This window comes from Hemiscyllium ocellatum, chromosome 39 (genome assembly GCF_020745735.1).
Source record: "Hemiscyllium ocellatum isolate sHemOce1 chromosome 39, sHemOce1.pat.X.cur, whole genome shotgun sequence".
Classification (NCBI taxonomy): Eukaryota; Metazoa; Chordata; class Chondrichthyes; order Orectolobiformes; family Hemiscylliidae; genus Hemiscyllium; species Hemiscyllium ocellatum.
The window spans coordinates 10,580,113-10,603,001 of record NC_083439.1 but is presented as its reverse complement, the minus strand read 5'-3'; the positions used below and the strand labels follow the sequence as shown (position 1 = coordinate 10,603,001).

Here is a 22,889-nt window from a genome sequence, read left to right as displayed (position 1 = left end):
GTCATTGCTGAGGTTAAGGGAAACAGGGGTGATTATATTAATTGTTTCTGAGCACATATCAATAAGGAAGAGCTGCATTTTGGGGCAGTTGGTTCAGAAGATCAAGCTAATAAAGTCCAGACTAAAAATGTATACTTCTTTATTTCTAACTCACTGACTGGCTTAGAATCTTTAACAGTTAAAACAGAGACAAAGGTGAGTTTAAATAAAAATAATCTGAACAAATCTAGAGTTACTTTAAGTGCATTTCAGAAAGATAAACAATTTAGCAAATCATAGCAGGAGTACATGTGGCAAGACGCCAACTGTGCAGTGCAAGTGCCACGTTTTGCAATGTGATGCTATGCCAGGCCAACTGATACTAAACCAACCTTCTGACTCAAATTTCCTAAATGAATTCTTTATTCAAAGCAAGAACTGCATGTACTCGCTTCCCTGTCAACAATACCCTGACAGGACAAAGTACAGTACACTGACTGAAAAGCACTGCTGGCAACCTGTTCAGGCAATGCAGTGAAGTCTCTGTTGACAAACATTTATTAATCAAGGATAAATAATGTTAAAAGGAGAGGATAACTCTGAAGTGATAAAATATTAGGACGGACAGAGTGACATTTGTTGGTAAGTCCTAATATCTGAACTTGTGCATGCACATTGTCACTGATAGATAAAGTAGAAGGAAATTAAAATGGTTCAGCCAAGAATGAATGATTTAGGTAAGGATTCAGTCTCAAAAACTTGGGATGGAGCAAGCAAAATTTTAGTAAACAGCCTCAGAAAATGAGGGACTACTGAGCAAAATACAACACCACCAGAGTGAGCAAGAGTTCATTCTTTTCCAGGACAACCAACCATTCACAATATAAATTTTTTTAGAAAAGTGGTGGTATAAGAGTTGTAAAGCTAGTACTGGGAAAGGTGTGAATCAACACTTTCTTACCTCTGATCCTTCAGCGTTGAAGTGATCCAAAGCCTGTTTCCTTAACTCGCCTTTTATAGATCCATCTAAACGCTGCAACATGATAAAACAAGACCATTTCAACTGTGTGCTGAAAGGTTATCCAGAAACTCTGAAGTGCAGATTGCTCATCTATTTTTATTCAGATACCTGGTCCAAAAATAATCCTGGCTTAAAGGACGGTGCTTAGTCGACAACTATGGAGGGGTTTGCGTCATTGAGCAACTTCACAAAGGCAAGTTGGCAAAACAGCCACAGATTGCAACCAAATTTGACCCTGCTACCCAGAGGTATGCCACCAGCTGGATTCTCCATAAACCTGCAGTCATAGACATCTTTAAAGAAATAATGGAGAAAAGTGAACTGGGTGGGTTGGAGGGATGGGCTCATCTTTGAATGTTTGCCTTTGACAGCCATTTTTTAACTCAATTGAGAATGGTTAGGCTTTTCTGGAAGTGTTTGGATGGAGAAGCTAGCCTTAGCAGCTTCAACAAACTCCCAGTGCACCGAGCCCCATCGTGCTATCTACAGCATCATTTACAGACTGGACAGCCCCTTGTTAACTGGTGAGGTTAGCTCAAGGAGAACAAACAGGTCAGCATTAGGAAATGACACTTAATTAATGTTTGTTTTGGAGCTGAATTAACAGACTTCACTAGGGTCACCTGAAGGCACCATCAATTGATCTCCTGCTGCTTTTCCCAGAGAAAGCAAGGATGAAAATCAAATTTGTATCAGAGAACATTAATGATACTTTGTGCAGGCAGAGAGAGAGTAATCTGCAACTTAAAATGTGTCACTGTAGATGTGAGAGAATCACAGAATATTAATGTCAATGAAGGAATTCTGCAGCATACAGTAGTAGTTTAGTGGTTCGTGTTTTACTTTTGAGCAGGGGTTCCTGTATTCTAACTTACTGTTGAATGCCCTCTCAAGCACTGAAGATTTTTTTGAAGTGTAGTGTCTATTGTATGCTGGTTTAAATGCTGATTCCGTCTTCCTATTTAATTCTATGCTGGAATTATAGGATAGTTGATACGGCAAATTGAAAAATAGCTGAAGTGTGATGAAGATCTTCTGATCCTGACATGCAAGAAAGAGACATGGAAGAATCGAAGGAGTTCCTGACTCCGGATAACTACCTGGTATGTGTGGTTCTGACATGAAAAATGTCCAACAAATGGTTCCACTTTGTGGCAACAGGCTCTTTCCACCCTTCATTTTGACAAGAGAAAGTAGAATGGCAAGGGAACTGAACGTGGGGTAAAAAAACTCCTTCAAAAATGACACCATCCTGAATTGTGTGTCAGATTCTGAATTGCTCAGTATCTGTCAGGCGAATCAACACCCTGGAATTCTCTGTCACACTCACCTGGAATGGATAATGCTTTATGGTCAAGTATTCAGCGAGGATATCCAACATTCGGACCATCTGAGAGAAGATGAGCACTCTGTTTCCTCTCTCTCGAAGCCGGGTCATCAGCTTATCCAACAGAATCAGCTTGCCACTGCTCTTGATCAGGTTCTGCAATAAAAGGAAGCAGGAAACACATTGTCAGGTCTGAGAAAGCACAGGTGCTGAGAACAACCCAGCTGCAATGCTATTCCATGAAAATATTATATTAAAACAGATACAGTTATGAATCGAATACATTCGAGGGTATGGAAAACATTTTCATCCCCAAATGTGCAGATACAGTAGCAGGTTATTCATCCCTATGAGGAGGTCAGTTAGCTCAGTTGGCTGGATGGCCAATTTCTGACATAGAATGCTGCCAACACCATGGGTTTAATTCCCACACCAGTTGAAGTTACCATGAAGGACTCTCCATCTCAACCTCTTCCCTGAAGGGTGGTGACCCTCAGGTTAAACCACTACTGGTGACCTCTATAACAGCGCAGGGCTACGGTCCAGCTGGACTACGGTGGCTTTACCTTGCCCTATGAGCATGCTCTCTTCTTCAGTTGTACCTTTAACTCCACCTAACAATTCTGGGATGCTCTTTGAGGAATAAAGATCAAGACTCTGGGAATAACTCTTAGCCAGCTTCCTCAAAACAATACTGTAAGATCATTTTCCTTCATCTGAAGAGACCAGGAGCATTGGTTTAATAGCTTAACTGAAAGATGTCATCTCTAATAGGTGTAGTCTCACTCCAGAGACTTCAAGAAACTATTCAGGTGAATGCTTTCAAATGAACAATGGCAGGCATTTTACCATAGCATACATAAAGTAGAGAATTAGTTCAGTTCTGTTATTTTGGTGGGAAGCATTAGCTTGGTAACAGTAATGAGGCAGAGAAAGCATGTGTTAGTTGAAAAACGTTTGGATCTATCAGAAAACAAAGAAGGATAAAGAATGACATTGGAGTAGTATGCCATAGGCCCAGGTTTACAGCCTGGAGAACCAGGTTCAAATCCCACCACATTAACTGTGTTAATAGCTCTGGAAATGAAAACCGATTTCAGGGATGGTAACTACGGCAACTACCATGGATTATTGTAAACGCCCATCTGATTCAGTAATGTTCTTTAGAGAAGAGAATTTGGCATCTTTACCTGGTCTGGCCTACATACAAATCCCGACCCAAAGCAAAGCAGCTGATTCTTAAATGCTCTCTGAAACAGCCTAGAAATTGGGGATTGGCAACAAATGGTCAACTTGATAGCCATGCCCACAACTCATGGAAGAATTAATACAATGGAAAGCAAGCTAAATTAAAGATGGCATACATAGTGGGTGGCAATTCTTCCATTTAAATGACAACTGGAAGCAGTAAAGGTGACAACAAAGATAGTTTAAACTCATCATTGCCTGTGACTTCAGTTCAGGTTTCAGAGACACTCACACTTAGAAGGTGTGATGAGTGATTCAGTGCAGAGGGAACAACATTTATCATCACTGTTTCACCCACCTGCAACACTTCTTGGCTGGACAGGTTCTCATTCTCCTCACACTGCTTAACCAAATAACAGTGATTGCAGCATTTCTTCAACTCCATCATGATGTTGAGGAAGCTCGATGACGACCCCCTGGTTCCCTTGGTGAGCGCTTTGTAATTTCGGGTTAATATCCACCTGCGTCGAGAGAGATGAGGAGTGCTCAGCATTAGGAACCAACTGAACAGCAGCACAAGTTCGTCATTACCACACACCATAACCTCACCATAACCAACATTACCAGGAAAGAAAGGACTAACCGATGCACCAAGTCCACTCCATCCAGAGATCATGTATTATTCTGTCATGGGCTCTTCCTCGGCACCTGGATACCTTCCCCTAACTCGTCAGGGAAAAGAAAAAAATCAAGCAATTCTGTTACCCTCAATCCTACCTCGAACAGAAATAGATTCAACTCTTAACCTCTTGTAAAGTACATCCCTAACATTGTCTACCTGGGACGTTAGTGTTGTCTCAATGCTGTGAATCTTAGACTTCTGTCCTAATCATGTCCCTTCTTACTGCTGCAATGTTAGGTCCAGTATCTCCTCAGGATCCTGCACTGACACTGCCCTCTATCTCACTACATGCTTCACACTTGCAGCATTATCTGAAAGCACAGCATCAGTTTCCAAGTGCACGTTGACTATATAAACTACCTCACTTCTACTTCTCTTCGGCCCTCATTATCTCCACACCATCAGATCGCTTGTTCAATATCTAGTAAAGGACAAACAGAAATTTCCTTCATATAATTACTGGGCAAACAGAAACTACTACAGTTCACAACAAGACTGTTCACAACTTGGCTGCTACATCTAACAAGTGAGTTCCCGAACACATATCCGCATTACTACAATGGCACCTTGCTTCTACCTGTGTGGCACTGTTCAATCTATCCCTGCTGAGGGCCATTAACCACTGAAACTCTCAATAAATCCATGTTGCTTCTAGACTTGACCATTCCAACTCTATTGCTGGCCTCCATAGTCTATCCTTCACCTTGCTAACTCTAGTCTTTTGCAGCTCACTCATTTCCCCAGTACTCTCTGACCATCCATTGGCACACCTACCTCTTTGACCAAGCTTTTGGTCATCTGGCGTAACCTCGCATGTAGCTTGGTGTTTAATTTTCTTGATAATGCCACCTCCGTGGTGGGCAAATGACTAGAATCAATATTGAGAGATAGGATTAACTGTTACTTGGAGAGGAATGGCCAGTATGGTTTTATTAAGGTCAGTCTTACTGACTTAATTGAAGTTTCGGAGGAAGTAACAAAGAGGATTGATGAAAGTTGAGTAATGGATTTTGTCAACATGGATTTTGTTTGGTAAAATCAGACTGCCAATAAAAATTAAAGCCCGTGGGATACAGTGGAAGGCGGAATGTTGGACCCAAAATTGCATTCCGCTCGGTGATAGGAAATAAAGATGATGGTCAAGTTATGTTTCTGTGAATGAAATGGTCCTTCCAGTGATGTTTTGGGTCCCTTGCTGTTTACGGTATACATTAATGATTTGGACTTAAAGGTGGGAAACACTGTGGGAAAAATTGCACACAATGCAAAAGTTAGGTAGTTGATCGCAAAAGGTGAAGGCTGTCAACTTCAGAAAGATATCAACAACTTGGTCAAGTGGGCAGAAAAGTGCAAACAGAATTTATACTGGAGAAGTGTGAGATTATGAATTTGGGGAAGGCAAATATCCAACAGAATCCACTATAAATCTGACATGACTGGGAGAGGTAGAGAAAGTAAAATATCTTTGGAGTACATGTCTACACGTCCCTGAAGGTAGATAAGGTAGTAAAGGCCACATGTAGGATACTTTCCTTCATTGGACAAGGTGACGAATACATGAGCAGTGCTGGAATAATCTAAGACATGATTAGCTCCTAGCTGATGTACAGTTTAATGTACAGTTCTGGTCCATCACAGAAAGGACATAACTGCTTGTAAGTTCCCATACTCTTTCTTTCAAGTACATTGCTAGGGCTTGAAAATTTCAAATATAAGGGAAGATTGAAGACTTGTTTTCCTTAGAACAGAGGAGGCTGACAGGTGACTTATCTGAAGCATACAAAATAATGAGTTTGTGTTGAGCGAATGGGGAATACTTAACCCCCTAGCACAGATGTCAATTACCAAGGAGCAAAGATTTAACAAGACTGGCACTTGGATTGAGTAGTTTTGGGGGAAGGGAGTGGGAGGAAGAACTTTTCCACCCAAAAGGTGATAGGATTCACTGCCCAGTTTGGTGACTGAGGTGGAAACCGTCAACCTAAAAGGAAGGAGAATCTACACCTGAAGTGCTGTAACCTACAAGGCCATGGACCACGTGCTGGAATGCAGGATTATTTTGGGGATGGCTAGTTCATTTAGCTGGCACAGGTATGAATCACTCAATGGGCCATTGCTGCAGTGTAACTTTTCTACCATCTGTACTCAAGTACCTAGAGGCATTTTATTAAAAATTCTTTCCATTCTCCCAGTAAATAGACTCAAGCAAGCCACCCTCTGTTTACATTCAAGCACCCGTCATCCCAACCTCTCTGCCTTCTATGCCTTCCCACTCCCTCAGGATCTTTTACTGTGGTCAGTCTTCACTAAGCACCTTCGAACAAAGGTGCTCATTTATTCTCATGCAGGGAGATACAATTGCACTTCAGCAAGTTTCTGTCAAAGACAGATTTATGAAAATCACAAAGTTGCTCCCCATACACTCAAGGTAGTGACCTACTTGAATCAGGTTCAACAATTTAGAGAGGATTAGAACTGCGATGAGTACAATTTAGATCTGTGCTAATCTCGGTCTCTGTGCTTGGGGTTTAACAGCTGCAGAACACTGGTGAAGTACCTGAATCATCAGGTATGGGGACCCAACACACAGCCACGGTATTACAAATACAAAGGTAACTGGCCTAAAAACTTGCTAAATCTAAAGCTACTTAAATTCCTGCTCCACAATTGAGGTTGCAAAAATGTATATTGTTATAATGCAGCTGAGACTGAATTTAAGAGGAGAGCAGACTATTCATATCCTGAATCCATTCTGTAATCCATTTTATTTTGGATGAATGATTAACATCGCAGTTAGAGAAAAAGGATATCAAAATGTGGTTCCTGTGATGCCGCACTACATGACACCAGAAAGTTGCGGAGTGAATCGTGACTAATTTAACTGGCTTGAGTGCTACAAATGACTAGTCAGGGAGAAGGAAAAAAAAGCTATTCAATTCTAGGATACATATTTAGAATGAAGTAAGATCTGTTCCGTTTACGATATCCTACATGGGGGAAATTGCTGCAAATTACAAAAAATACATTAAGCAGGGAAGAGGAGAGGGATGAAGAAAAGGACAAAGTCAATTTACAAAACCAGCATCTACATTGGGCACCCCCTATTCTTGGTCTCCTACTGAGCTATTCCTGTGACACCAGTTGAGCCCTTACTTATAATACTGCTTCTGTGAGGCTGACATTTCCACCCTCAGAATCTGTTCAACTTTGGCAGGAAGCGATTTTTCAACATCTTTCTTTACTCTGCGCAGCAAGAAGGGCTCCAGGACCCTGTGGAGACTCTGGAATCCATTTTCCCTTCCTTTCCCGTGTTCCTCTTCAAAGTCCTCCCAGGAATCAAACCTAGAGTGAAAAAAAAGTCACATGTCAAGAGCATGTCTGAATGTTCAAGTAGCAGCAAGATGATAGATATAGCACCTCTAGCCATGCAACACACTCTCGGTATTGCAATTGAGAGTCAGCCACATGCTGCGATGGAAGTCCTGAGGCTTAATTAATCACAGAATCCAGAACGATGCCATTTGACCGGTTTTGCCTGTATCAGCTCTGTGGCTGAGCTATGAAATTAACCTCATTTCCCATGCTCTTTCTCCATAAGCCTGCACAATTGTCCCAGAGGATGTACAACAAAAAGCTCTGGGACGTTACTTCTATCAGAGGGATGTTCATGATATATAATTATTAGTCCATACGTTAAGCAGGTTATTTATTCATATCCAATTCCAGCTGAATAAACAGGTAAAATAACAGCCTAACCTTATTCTCCTGACTGCTATGAAGGTACATTAGCTCGGAAGGACACGTTGAGATGACAACTCAATTTAGTTATTAACAAGTTTGCTACTGTTCTCCAGGAGATAGCTTGCTGGAGGGGGTCTGATTGCACAAGGTGACAAAGATAGTTTGAACCTGTGGAGCTGGTCTCAGTGTGACTGTGGTAAGCCATTGATGGGTAGGGGCATGTGGTTACCTACACCTTGTAAACCTTTATTAATTGTTGGGTTGGCTAAGAAATGGCTTACTTTTCAGGCATGATGAAGTGCAGGAGTGACCAGAGCTCTTTCAATGAGTTCTGCAGCGGTGTCCCAGTTATCAGCAGTCGATGATTGGATCTGAAGTCGATTAGAGTCCGATACAAGAGGGAGTCATCATTCTTCAACCGATGAGCTTCGTCCACTCCCAGAAATGCCCAGTTTATACTCCCCAAAACATTCTGACAGGAAAGAAAAAGGCTTCAATAACAATTGAGGAGTGAGATTTCAGCACCAATGGAAGCTATGAAGCCCCAGCTGCCCATGTCTCTACCATCTCCATGCCAGAGCTTCTGTTCTAACCTCAGAATTCTCCCACTGCCCATATCTTTGGATGTTTCACTTGTTTCAACAGTTATCTAAGTTTTGCTGAAATATTATGACCAACTTAGCTTCACCAGCCATCTGTTGTAACGCAGTTCACAACATCCCAATTTGAGTTAAAATATGATTTCCATGTGCCCATGGTGAATTAGTCCCTTCTTGCTGACCAAGCCAGTTGTTTCTGACAGGCTTCAAATTTCACATCACTGCCCGAGGGGGTTATTACCTTATCCTTCAGCAAAATTTCATACGTCGTTATCAATACGTTAAACTTCAGTCTCTTTGTCTCAGGATGTAACCAGTCGTATTCTCGGATCTGTAACAGAAAGTTTTAATTTGCGATGTGTAGGAGGTCAGTAATTATTAATGATACCTATCGATAGGTCCAGAGTTCTGGCTTTTGTACAAATATGTGCACCAAATAACACCACCCTTGGCCATTAGTCGGTTTCACAAACCCGGGTTTCACCTTCTTCCACAATAAGCCCAATATTAGTCCCTGGAACGACTGATTAAGACAGGGAGTAGCAGATAACTGAAAAATCCCAGGTCTCAGTCCTTTATCTGAACCCAATTAAGTTGTAATATAGAAAGCAATATTACAATGATTCCACATGTTTCTCTTACAGGGTGAGAGTTTAGGTGAGGGAAAGAAACTGGTTCACGCTCTCAAATCTTGATCATTATCCAATATGAGAGAACTTTGAGGGGGTGCAAAAAGCCATCATAGTCTTACCAGGCTATAGAGCTGCTCTCTCATTGAGAGAGATGACTGGTGATGGGTTAACCCGAGTCATCACACCTCAGGTGAGGACAGAGACCGAGAAGGAGGGTCCCTCATGGTAACCTTAGCCTTAGAGGAACTGAACCCATACTATTAGCATCACTCTGCAGTGCAAATCAGCCATCCAATTGAGCTTGTGAGGGGAACAGTAGGAGAGGATAAAATCAGAAATTGCTGGAAAAACTCAGCAGGTGTGGCAGCATCTGTAGAGAGAAAGCAGAGTTAACGCTACAGATCCAGTGACCCTTTTTCAGAACTCAGACAGTTTCTAATTTCCAACATCCGCAGTTCTTCAGTCTTTTTGTTCAGAATAAAATCATGTTTGACTGTGCTGTCTTCACTTTTGACGAGGCGCTTAGAAATGAAATGACATTTAGGAAACTATCCCAGGTTTGTTTCTAATTCTTTCATGAGACACGGATGTCACTGGCTGGCCAGCACTTATTGCCCATTCCTACTTTGAACACTAAGCCCACAGAAATACATCTCAGCCTGGTAACGAAGAAATATTCAGAGGGTGTGTATGGTAGTGTAACTATCCTAGAGATCTGACACAGACCATACAGACCTAATGAAGGAAAACAAATCATGTGCACACTAAGAGCTTAGAGATGACAGGCATTAACCTGTTTCTCCCATGTTGATTAATCTCAAACACATTTTCATATTTAACATAATTTCAAATTTCATGAATCTCGGGGTGTTTGAAGCAAGGTCTTGTACTCACTGTATTCCGGCTCATGACATCACCGATGTAAACAACCACATTCATGTTGGGCTCCCAGATTTCAAATTCTCGTTGCCAGGAAGTCAGCGTGGACAGTGGGACAACCAAGAGGAAAGGACCATAGAGCTGATGCTGATTGAATAGGTTTGAGAGAAATGAGATAGTCTGGATTGTCTTACCCAAACCCATTTCATCAGCCAGGATCACACTGTTAGACCTGTGGGGGTTATCAAGACAGAAAATATTAACAGTGAACCTACCAAGCCAAACAAACTGAAACACCAAAAGTAACTAACACCAACTGCATTAACATAACCTTGACATTGTAAAGCATCCCAAGATGTTTCACAAGGGTAATACAAAGCAAAATACAACACCCAACCACATGAGGAGATACATGGGCACGTGACTATGTGTCAGAGTCATTTAAAGCACAGTAAAATAGCCCTTCAGTTCAAAATCTTGTCCAAGGAGTTAATGTTTTTAAGAATGTCTTAAAGGAAGGTCAAGGGGCAGAGGCTCTTGGAGAAACATGAGCCCAAGTGATGGAAGTGATTCAAATCAGGGGTCGTCAAAAGGTCAAACCTGGAGGAACACATATTTCAGAGGATTTTGGCCCTGGAGAATTTTATGGAGATAGAAAGATGGCAATGCCGTAATGGGCTCCAAAAACAAGAATGAGACATTTAAAACAGAGTTACTTTGCTAGAAGCCAATATAGGTCAGCAAGCATAAGGATTATAGGTAAATGAGATTCGATGTGAAATAGGTAATGGGCACCAAAACTTTGAATGACCTCAGCATTATGGAGGGCAGAATATGAGGGGCAAGACAGTAGTGCAATGGAATAATCATGCCTGGAAGTTAAAAAAAAAACCACAGCAGAGGATTTCAGCATGAACTGAACTTGAGAAAAGTCAGACTGTTATATGAGTGGAGATACATGGTCTTAGTGACAGCATGAAGACACAGCTGAACGTTCACTCTGAGTCAAACAGAACTGTGTTACAACAGTGTTTCAGCCTCAGGCAAGTTGCTTTGTAGAGGGATGAAGTTGGTTGTAAGAGAATAGGCTTGTGGTGGGGGTTAAGACATTTTATTGGAACATTGTTGATGTTCCAATCTCTCACTACATCTGGTGCTGTGAAAGAGAAAGCATATTTAACCAATTTATTGGGAATTCTTTGAGGAAATATCATGCTGTGGGTGAAGGGGAACTGCTGGAATCACCATAATTAAAAACTTCTATAAGCTATTGGTAAGGTGCCAAAAGCTGTAGTGGAAAATAAACAGGTGGAGAGGGTAGCACATGAACATGAACAGAAGATGAGCTAATGGGGAACCAAGCAAGCATAAATGGATCGGTTTCTGGTTGGCAAGATGCAATGGGTGGTGAGTCCCAGAGATCAAGAACTTAACGTTTTATAATTTATGTTAAAGACTTAAATGAAGGGACCAAAAGTTTAGTTACTAAATTTGCTAACACCACAAGTTAGAAAATAAGTTGTGAGGAGGACATGAGGAGTTGACAAAGAAATGCAGACAGGTTGTGAGCAAGCTAAGATTTGGAGAATGGAGCAAATTGTGGGAAAATGTGGAACTGTCAATTTTGGCAGAAAGAATAAAAATGTGAATGTATTATCCAAGTACTGAGAAATTTCAGAGATCTGAAACACTGATGAATCTGGGTGTCCTACTGCAGGAATCGCTAAGGGTTAGTATGCAGATACAAAAAGTAACTAAGAACGCAAGGGAAACTTGAATACAAAAAAGTGAGGAGTTATTTCTCAGTTACAGAGTGCATTCATGGAACCACATCTGGAGTACAGTATACAATAGTGACCTCGTTATTTAAACAAGTATGTGAATGCAGTGGAAGCTGTCCAAAGAAGGTTTACTAGACTAATATATGGAATGGGTATATTGGCCTTTTGAGAGAATATTTGACAAACGAGGCTTGAGTCTGCTGGAGATCAGAAACTTAAGAGATGACTTGATTAAACTTTGGAACTCTTTCCTTGGTGGAAGCAGTCACTAGATGTTTGAAAGACATAAGTAGGTGGATCTTTGATGAACAAGGGGGTAAAGCAATACCAGGGATAGACAGGTAAAAGAAATGAGGTAATCAGATCAGCCCAGATTTTACTTAACAAGCTTAAGGGAGCAAATGGCCTACACCAGCACCATTTGTTCATGTAAGCAATGTTCCCTCACTTCAATCTAATTCATGCGGAAATCAATTTCACCATCTAACGTCATCTGTTTTTAAAATAAGGTTGGCTGCGAAAAATAGCAATGTATCTAGTTCTTGCCCCCACTGGGTTTGAACTCTACTGAGTCCTGCTCACAGGGGATGCAAGTGTGTGAAGGATTTGTAAGATTCAAAACACCATTTTTCATTTTCTGAAGCAGGTGACCTGTGGTGGGATCCACAGGCAACCAGTGATCTCCTGAAGCTCATCTATGTGGTCATTTTCCACTTGTGAGCAGAGCCAATGAGTTTCAGTGAGCACTGACCACGGGAGATACCACAACTGATGCTGAGCCTGTCTATGATCAGCACTCATACATCTGTCAGCCAAGGTCACAGAACTGTGAGCCTGCATACCATTCCATACCATACCCTGCCCGAACATACGAAGACCAGTTGTAAACCCTGAACTGTCGCCTCACAAAAATTCAATCAAATTCATTACAAGCTCTTCGATCACATCCAAATCCGTACTTGCACCAGGAGTGAACGAGCCAGTTCAGACCCTCAAGTTGGTAATCCCTCAATTCCAAGCCCTCACTGCCGATATAGGAAGGCTGCTTCTTCATGGTAACAAACCTAGGCCTCTGTTTCAAGACCTGAAAAGCAAGAATTGAATTTCCATTTATTTCTTAATACACAAACAAGTCCCTTGTGATCAGACAGAAACACAGTCAGCAAAAGGATCATTTGATAGAGTTGCACAGCAAACAAGACATGAACCCATGAGATATCTCACTCGCCTTGAGGCATATACCTTATCAACAGAAAAATACATACAGCATCAATCACGCTTTTGTAACTATTTTTGGCAGGCACACAAAAACAGTGTCATAAAGAAAAGGAGAAGCAAATATTTGCATCTATTATTTCAGTGAGCCATTGGCACATCCAGTTCCTTAGGGAGTGATGCAAAGCAGACTAAAATATGGGGACTGCAAAGAAAGGATTTGAGACATGACACATAGTAAGCATGGCATCCTTAAGGATAGGGAAACTTGGATTTGCGGTCCAAAAATGGAGTTTTCTCACCTGGTACTTAGGTTTATTGTAAACTAAGTGATAGAAATTTGTCAGTATGATTAGACAACACTTCTGCTTTATCAACAACTGGTAGGTTTGGCAGAAGGGGAGTGGATGAAACCTGACCTTTCGCTGACATTCTTAATTATTTGCACAAGAGAGAAGCAAGCTCTGGGTAGATATTCAAAGCTAAAGGAAGATATTCTTTGAAGAGGTATTGAGCAAGTCAGATGAAGGAGAACCAGTGGACATGACTGATTTGGATTTCCAGAAGGTCTTTGACAAAGTACCTCACAGAAAATTGTTAAATAATAAAAGATACTGTGGGGTTAGGGGCTCATCCGTGAAGGTCAGTTGTGGACTGTGGGTCTGTACTCGGTGGAGTTTTGAAAGATATGGGAGCATCTCACCGAAACTTACAGAATATTAATAGGCCTGGACAGAGTGGATGTTTAGAAGATGTTTCCACTAATAGGAGACTAGGACTGGAAGGGACAGCCTCAGACAGAAGGGATGTCCCTTTAGAATTGACATGAGGAAGAATTTCTTCAATTAGAGATAGTTAATCTGTGGGACTTGTTGCGGCAGAGGGCTGTGGAGGTCGAGTCATTGAGCGTATTTAAAACAGAGACAGATAGGTTCTTGATTGGTAAAGGGATCAAGGGGTATGGGAAGTAGGCAGGAGAATGGGGCTGAGAAATATATCAGCCATGACTGAATGGCAGAGCAGACGCAATGGGTCAAATAACCTAATTCTGTCCCTATTTCTCAATCTTATTTTAAAACCATGAGGAGCTTTAATAAAGAAAATGGAGAAATGTTGTGTTTCCTAACGAACTGTCAATTAGAGATTGTCAGATGTGGAAGATATGCTTAACAGAAATTGCTTCTTACAATTATTATTACATGAAGCACTTTGCTTCAGTCAGCTGATGAATCAGCAAACATTAAACCCTTTGAAGGAAAAGTAAAATATTTGATTCCAGACAAAGAGAGCTATTCAAATAAAACAGGATATTGGGAATAGTTTTTGATTGCTCTAAAAGGGTTAGGTACAGATACAACGGGCAAAGGCCTCTCCTTTAAACGGCTGCTTCTTTGACGACAACCTACTGTGAGAACATAGAAAGTAATTTATTGGTGATAAAGCAATAATTCATAGAATGCCATGGTGCACCAGAAAGTGCTAGCGGCCAAGAGAATCTCAGTCTAGACTAGTAAATTTTAGCTGGTGTTTATTATCAATGTTTTTCAACTAGGCAGAAGTAAATACAACCAATGCTCGATATCTAATCAATAATCCCCACCACAAAAAGTGTCTGTGAATATTAAGGATAGGGCTCAGTAGGCACAAAGTGATCATAAATTAACTTTGTGCCTACTGAAAGGCAGAGTCTAGTGTGTAAGCACTTAATTGCGGTACCTGCACAACAAGTCAGGAACTTCAGGAAACAAAGGAAGAAAGCTTTTCAAATGGTAACACAACCAGGAACAGTGCAAGTCACACTTTAATTTTTGGAACTGAAGAACCATCAAATCATTTAGACCCAAAGCGGATTTATTTTCATGCATACCCACCTCCATTTACCATCAACATGCAATTGCATTCTGCTATAGCAGCACAAGTCGTGGAAATAAACTGGTTGCATTCCCATTCATATTAAGCTTGACACAATAAACCACGGTGTAGAAATACTAGCTCAGAACAAGTGCAATTTTGCACAAAAAATGGCAAATGGATCACGTGCAAGTACATTATTATCAAATTGTAATAATAGAGACAGCACTGTCTGTAACATTCTCAGCCTTCAGGCACAAAGGTTATGGGTTAATTGGGAAGTTTAATGAATGTGCATTGGCACACTAATGGAGTACTGAGAGGGTGCTGCGTTGTCAAAGGTGCCAGGCTTTGTTATTTCAACAAGAATGTGAAGCAGAGGCATCAGTCAAAAGGCCCCAAGACACTTTTTGAAAACAGACCAATGGAGATCTCCAGCTAACATGGAATAAAAGTAGACTGGACAATGCTGGAAACACCTAACAAGCCAGGCAACATCAGTAGAATGAGAAACACAGAGTCAGCTTTGAGGGTCAGTGACCTTTAGTCAAACATGCAGAGTATTCCCAGCAACTGCAATATTCTGCTTTTGCATCTGAGATCCCCAGCTACACTGACTAACATTAAATAAGCATCTATTACTCCCTTGGAGACTTGCTATGTGCAAATTAGCTACGAAAAAGCACTTCGATAAGCAGAATAGGGTAATAAATTAATTCATTAATGGACAAGCATCCCAGAATTGAGCAAGATAATTTGTAATATCAAATTAATTTAACTTGCTTTACATTTATTTCCACATCCCCAGCAAACCCTTTCCTTGTGACCATTACAATGTATGTCATGAAGTGGCAATGTTAAACTGGGTAAAGTTCATCTGGGCCTTGTTTTCTTTCTTTCCAATGCTGAGTATCTAGCGTGTAAAGGAACCATGGAAAGCAAGTAGTCCCTGGCTCATCTGTTTTATACTAAATGGGCTGACCTCAACTGAGACAGGACAAGAGTTGCGACAAGTTGTTTTCACAATCATAAGAATCAAAGGTGCTGTTCTAGAACAAGAGGAAGGCTGGAAAGGCAAGCTTTTTCATTCCAAGTCAAAGAGACTGACTGACACACCATCTCGGGGTTCATGTGAGGAACTGCGCCATTTGGATCAAGGACTGGAAAATGTCAGTGGCTCTGACATTTAAAAATTTTTAAATATTTAAAAATTAATGTCTCGAGATGGCGTTGGAGCAGAAATTTAAAACATTGTGGTTAATATCGTGTCTTACATTCCAACAATTACAAATTTCACTTGCTTTTCCGCCTCGTTTTGAACGGTAAACATGTAACATGCAATTGAAAACCAACCAAATTTTTGTTTTAGGTGTAATGTATTAAAAAAAACACATTTAACACAAACGTGGTACCTTCGCGTATGACAATCACCTTGCAGTCTTTCGAGGGAATGGTTTTGGAATTATGACGGCTGTGGAAGGCATCGATACACGCCTGGAACTTTCTGGAAATAAGAGCTCCATCCTCCCAGCTGCAGTCAACATATGGCAAACCCATCCACTTACACAGGTAGTCTGGCTGGCCAGAGGATGATGGTTTATGGCTGGAATGTGCTATAGGGACAAATATGAGTCATTACCTCAGTGCTACCATACAGTTTACTGTAAACGTCTACCAAGTTTACAAGCAAGGTGGATAGAAACAACTGAGAGCAATGTGAAGCTGTCGGCGGAGGAAAGCTAAAAGACAACTGTATAAGTATGTATGGGAGTCACACACAGGTCAGGAAAGGAAAACAAGTTATTGTGCCCAAAGGGCAACAGCAAAGAGTTTGTGTCGTTTGACACTTTGAGCCAGTTTTGTGATCACTTAATTGTATAAGTTACAAACTAAATTCAAATTCTTGAACTGGCACAGTGGGATTTAAGCTCACGTCTGTAGTATCAGTACAGATCTAAGGACTAAAGTCCTGGAATGTAACTGCTATAATATGAAACACTGCATTCATTTCTCTCAAATGTTAAACAGTTTAATTTGCTGTTCAGTCTTGTACTTCACTGTCCATCCTGGAACTCTGAAGTTTAACACCAGTCTGCAAAATTAACAAGTGATAATTCCATATTAATTGTTCTTAGACAGCTGGTGGGGATGAACTGGGAATTCACTTGTGCTTTTATAATTAAACACATGTTGAAGCTGTGGTTGTTGGATTAAAACATGTATGCTTGTAACCTATAAAGAGATGCTTGCAGAAGCATATAAAGACAGGCCTCAGATGTACCCTTCAGCAATGGCTTTATGGAATACAAACTGTATGGAGCGAAGGCTGATAAGCCAGGATTTCACTGCCAATTGCCATCTTTGTCACCCACCATACAGATGGTGGACTAAAATAGAATCAACTTCAGTTCTGTTGCTTCTTCCTCAATCATATTGCTTGCTGACATTCAAGGTCCTAGTTCAGACATGCATTGTGACCATTTGGGCACAGGGGTGAGGGAATCTTGAAACAGAATCATGGTTAATGTCATCATGCAAAGCAGCAATGTCTTGGGTGGACTCCTTTGGATTCCACCCAACAAACTGGTCCCAGGGCATCAACATGTAGGAAAGAACACATTGATTTTAATATTAAAATTATCACATTCCTGGCAGATACCAAAATGACATTTCAGCTTCGATATTAACACACCATAAAGGTTTGACTCTGCATTGTCTGGCGCAATCTGCACACTTCTTTAACCTGAGAGCAGTTAGGTGGTGAAACTGGACCAAATGCAATAGTTGAGATAAGTTTACATTGCTGCCTTTAAGGTGAAGTTCAATACACAGACTAATGAGAAGGGAATAGCTGGATGGATGAAATGACCTGTTCTTTGTTGCAAAAGTCACATGCATTGGCACACTTTGGTCAGTACATAACTAAAGCAAAAGTAAGCCACCAAATGTTGGTGAGGTTTTTCAAATACAGATTCTCCAGTAATACAAGGCATACACTGTTTGAGAATCGTCATTTATTCTGACTTATAAAATAATTTAGATTGCTGCCTGGTATCAGAGGCCTCCGCACTCGATCTGTAGTTTAAAGCTGTTCATATTGTCAGTGTAACAAAAACAGAAATTACTGGTGAAACTCAACTGATCTGGGAGCCTCGTTGGGGCGAAAGCAGGGTTAAATCACCTGAGTCCAGTGATCATCCTTTAGAACAGTTCTGAAGAAGAGACATCAGACTCAAAATGTTAACTAGCTTTCTCCCCACAGATGCTGTGAACTTGTGGAGTTTTGTCAGCAATTCCGGTTTTTATTTCAGATCTTTAGCACCGACAATTCTTCTGTTATATTGTCAGCATACCTTGTCATTGCTTCGAAATTGGTCATGGGTTTCCCAATCATTTTGTACAATGAACAATCCAGAAGTCAATATAAACCAGAGACAAAAAACTGAGACTGGGTATTTGCCACACACCAAGCACAGGATTAGAGAAGAATGTGGGAACTGAGACAGAGAAACACCAATGGGTTATAGTTTAAACCCAAGGAGTTTAAAAAAATACTTACATGGAAATTCAGAGTGACTTGAAGATGACTTACTGGTCTTCATAGCTGGAGAGAAATAAATCTTTGTTCAGCACAGGGTGACTCAATATACTTAAAAGTTTCATTCAACAGGCACTCAAACTAATGCAGAAAACTTGAAGACAATTCTAATATGATGGGTCTATGTTATTTTTGGAACTATTAAAATATTTCTCAAATTCGTGCAGTATTTTTGGGTAAAAAATGATATGGAATGGCAAAATAACGATTTGTTCCTGTCATAAATTGTTTCCACGTGGAGGAATATATTGACTGCAAGGAAGTTGGCTATTCAGAAAACAAACAATGATATAAAAGCTAAGAGGTTGCCTTGTTTGACAACAGTCATGACCCAACTGTTTTTGGATCTTGTGACCAAGAGCTTCAAGTTCTCCAAAAACCAGCTCTCTACCAGGCTGAGCGACCCAGTGGTAATGTCCTTACCTCTGAGCCAGAGGACCTGGGTTCAAGTCCCACCCGTCCCAGAGGTCTGAATAGGTTGATTAGAAGATACCTTAAAACAGCTGTTCAACTTATCCAATGGGGGGTGGAAATTACCAGAAAATACACTTCTAAAAATTAGCAGCCAAAGATTTACAATAAAAGGGTGGTTGCCTTAACCCAGACCCTATATTACACGATCAGTAATTTCAGCAATTTAGGCCTCCCCAAAAACCCCTGAAAGATAGAGAGGATCCAGGGATAACAAACTTTAGTCAGTGTACATGAACCGAAACTGCTCTTCAATCAGAGCACATTAGATGGACTGGCTATGCTAAGTTGACCCACAGTGTGCAGCGATGTGCAGGCTAGGTGAATTAGTCTTGATAAATATAGGTTATGAGGTAAGGCAGGAATTACTTGGGATGGGATGCTCTTCAGAGGATCAGTGCAGACTCAATGGGCTGAATGGCCTCTTTCTGCACAGTAGCGATTCTATAATGCCATCGGAAACAAATTTAATGCTAACTTTCAAAGGGAACTGGGTATGCACTTAAAAGGGTTTTTAGAAAATTTACACGTCCATGGAGTGAGAACAGAATGAATGGAAGTTACTGGATAGCTCTTGTAAAAAGCAAGCAAGGAAGTTGGCTATTCAGAAAACATAAAATGGATTAAATGGTCTTGCTGTATGACTGACAGTATGCAGTTAAGAGTGAGGTTAAAATAGCAAATTAATCTGTACTTCCTGCTTACAATCATCAGAGAATTGTTGCACATAACATTGTGCATAAAACTTAAAACAAATCAACTCATTTACAGATACATTGCTAAAAGGAAACTGGAAGTTGAAGCTTTCAATCTTGCACTGTTCGGAACTAGGAAACAGGCTTGAAAAGCAGACACCATGTTATATAGCATAACAAGTGCACCCCCAAGGCTATTTCTTGTGTCTGAGAACTGATGAGTGGAAGTTCGAAAGCTTCAATTTATAGTCTCATTTTAATCAAGTTCTGTGCTACCAAACATCCACTTACAAACAGCTGTATATATTTTCACAAATGTTTTGTAAACAGCACAAACTAGCAGTATACTGTTGGCTGCAATGCTAAAGTACATTGCTATTTTGTGTGGGATCTCATTTAAATCTTGCCTGACAACTGGGAGCAAGAGGTTGAGCAAATACCACCACACATTGTGGCTTAGAAACATGCAGTGTGGCACAGTCTAAACTGGCAGAAAATAGGGGTTTTGACCTCATTGGTTTGGCAACTGTAGCTGTGGATTCATTTTTGCTGAGAGAGGGAGGCAGCAGGAGAGATATACAAAAGAAATGATCCACTAAAATGTTGAAGAAGAATTCCCCAAGTCTAAGTGGAGCAGCCTCAAGACAAAATTAATATTGAAACAGTTTAAACACAGTTATATCCCCATTGCTCTGTGGAATCAACTTCACCATAATCTGAAAGGAGAAACTTAATGAAACAGTTTCAAGTTTGACTTTGGAAACAATAATGGAAACATGTCAGAAACCAGTTTTCTGGAATTAAATATATAATACCTAACATCAATATACAAACAATTGGCAACTCTTACATCCTGAAGACTAACTTGGAGCTGGAATCCTTGCTTGCCCCCACTTTTCTCCTAAAAATAATTCCTGTTGGGCTCAGATCCTTAAGCATTTATTCCCTCCAGTAAACAAACTAAATTCCTCACGAGGGCCATTCCTCACACTAGCTTGGAAGAACATCAGCAGGCAATGTGACTGCAGAGTCATCACAATTAAATTCAATCCCATCCTCTCCTTGGTAAAAGTGAATGGATAGTGAAAGCAAGGGGCAAACATGACTGCTTCTTTAACCATTTACTGCCCAAGACACTGAAGCCAATGGACAGACTCCTACTACTACCCCAGCAAACTTCCAAAAGACAGGAATGGATTCTGCACTGTTGCTCCACTTAATAAATCACCAAGAAACTTAAGACCAGTCTCTATTCATTGGCTCCATCTTGTCAACAAGAAAATTTATATTGCAGTTTGACAGATTAATAAACTGTGAAATTCAGGCCTGGACTGCATCTCCAGAGAATAGCTTGCTTGGTGAATTTAAAACCTAAACTCCAAAACAGACTGACTTCTTTTATGTAAAAGATTAAAAACCCAGATTATTTTAACACCACTTTGTTTTCAGATGTTTAATGAAAATTTGAGATGCCATGCACAAACTGTGCATTACTGTATTTTTTCTTTAAGCTTATTTCCTTGTAGATTATTGAAAGAAAAAAAAACAAATTGACGTGTCTCATTATTCTTTGATATTCCCAGCTCATTCCTTACCAATTACCCTCTCTACGATCTGGTATTGCTTATTGAGGTCGAAAGCCATTTCTTGCTGACAGTTGTAGTACTCTATATCTTCTGGGGATGCTTTGGTCAGCCTGAAATTGAGAACACAGAATAAATTGAGAGCCAAGCTCCAGGTGTAATAGGAGCACTAGTGAAAGTCCACTGCTTTAATGCTAAACCTTTTTGCTGTAACCTTGTTTGTCTCTTATTTCATTCATTGGTCAGTGGAATCTGATCCAATCTTGAGAACAGACACTGTACACAGACATTGAGTTAATTTTTCAATGCCTAACAGCTCCTGTAAGGGTAAATAATCAACACTTTATTTACCCTTAGAAAAAGCGCCAGTCATGAAGGCTCTGTATTTAGTCTTTTTTTTAGGATTTCAGCTTTGAAAAGTTGCAGAAAAATGGATTTATTTTAAGTCCTGTGGATACCTGGACTATTTCTTTCTTTTTAAAAGAAGTTATTTTGAACACTGGAACTTTTTTTCTTTAAAAGATGGTAAACACATTTTCTGGGACCACATGATTTCAGCTAATTGGTTGATTTGTTTGTAGGAAACCAGTCTGGGTTTAATGACTGTCATAGAACTTATTACAATCGAAAGGAAAGGAATTTCTAGCTCAGCTGTCCTGTTTCTGAAATAAAAAAAACACTGATTCAGTGCTCTCTTGAGAAGCGAGGCAGCTCATCTCAATGATTCCTGAATAATACCTGCAAAGTTCCCAGAAACTGTGTCTAGTGATATGTCCTCTCAGAGGGGAAATGCCACATCAACACCATCTGAACATTCCACACTTTATCTCTTTCACCTTCAATAACTAAGTATTGGAATTTTGTTTCCCCAAAGTCAATTTCTATCCAAAATTCTTATTTTCCTTTACTACTATTCACATGCATGAGTCGGGCTATTAAGGGAAGCAAATGGTTACATGTTCATATTATGAACTGCATGAGGAATTAATCAATTTGACATCTTTGTTAAAATAATCAGTATCTTTGCCTTTATTAAAGAAACCCAATTGAAGGATCTTTTTAATCTAAACCGAATATGGATAAGTGCATAATTGGTTGTATTTATACATTTCTGAAAAGGTGTTGCTGGAAAAGCGCAGCAGGTCAGGCAGCATCCAAGGAACAGGAGATTCGACGTCTCGGGCATGAGTCCTCCTTCAGACTCATGCCCAAAACGTCGATTCTCCTGCTCCTTGGATGCTGCCTGACCTGCTGCGCTTTTCCAGCAACACATTTTCAGCTCTGATCTCCAGCATCTGCAGACCTCACTTTCTCCTGTATTTAAACATTTAAATTGATGTTGTCACAAGTGGAGCAGGAAGGGGGGGGGGGGGGGGGGGTGGGGGGTGGAAAAAGCAGGGAAGGGGGTGGGGGGAGCAGGGATGGGGGGGGAAGGGGGGGGAGAAGAGGGGGAAGAGAGGGGAGGAAGGGAGGGAGGGAAGGAGAGGGGGAGGAAGGAGGAAGAAGAAGAGGGGGACAAAGCCATCTTCAAACCGGAGTCATAACATGTCGTATTCAAACCTTTCAATCGTATTTGTAGCAAAATACTGTGGACGCTGGAAATCTGAAAGAAACTCAGAACATATGCTGGAGGAACTCAGCAATGTG

The 22,889-nt window shown here is 40.6% G+C and overlaps 1 protein-coding gene across 3 annotated transcripts in view; it reads right to left on the bottom strand.

The window, feature by feature from the left end:
* Positions 1 to 22,889, bottom strand: part of chd2 (chromodomain helicase DNA binding protein 2) — a 97,249-nt gene that overhangs the window by 37,115 nt on the left and 37,245 nt on the right. For 2 of the 3 annotated variants that reach the window (XM_060853174.1, XM_060853175.1), the window contains 11 exons: positions 21,255 to 21,355; positions 18,455 to 18,499; positions 16,327 to 16,508; positions 12,789 to 12,913; positions 10,064 to 10,280; positions 8,779 to 8,868; positions 8,220 to 8,410; positions 7,351 to 7,539; positions 3,874 to 4,036; positions 2,331 to 2,483; positions 941 to 1,012 (listed from right to left, as the gene is read on the bottom strand). In XM_060853174.1, the coding sequence (XP_060709157.1) occupies positions 941 to 1,012; positions 2,331 to 2,483; positions 3,874 to 4,036; positions 7,351 to 7,539; positions 8,220 to 8,410; positions 8,779 to 8,868; positions 10,064 to 10,280; positions 12,789 to 12,913; positions 16,327 to 16,508; positions 18,455 to 18,499; positions 21,255 to 21,355 (1,528 nt within the window). Of the gene's footprint in view, positions 1 to 940; positions 1,013 to 2,330; positions 2,484 to 3,873; positions 4,037 to 4,158; positions 4,238 to 7,350; positions 7,540 to 8,219; positions 8,411 to 8,778; positions 8,869 to 10,063; positions 10,281 to 12,788; positions 12,914 to 16,326; positions 16,509 to 18,454; positions 18,500 to 21,254; positions 21,356 to 22,889 lie in introns of those variants that run through there. The other variant, XM_060853176.1, reaches the window with a different exon arrangement.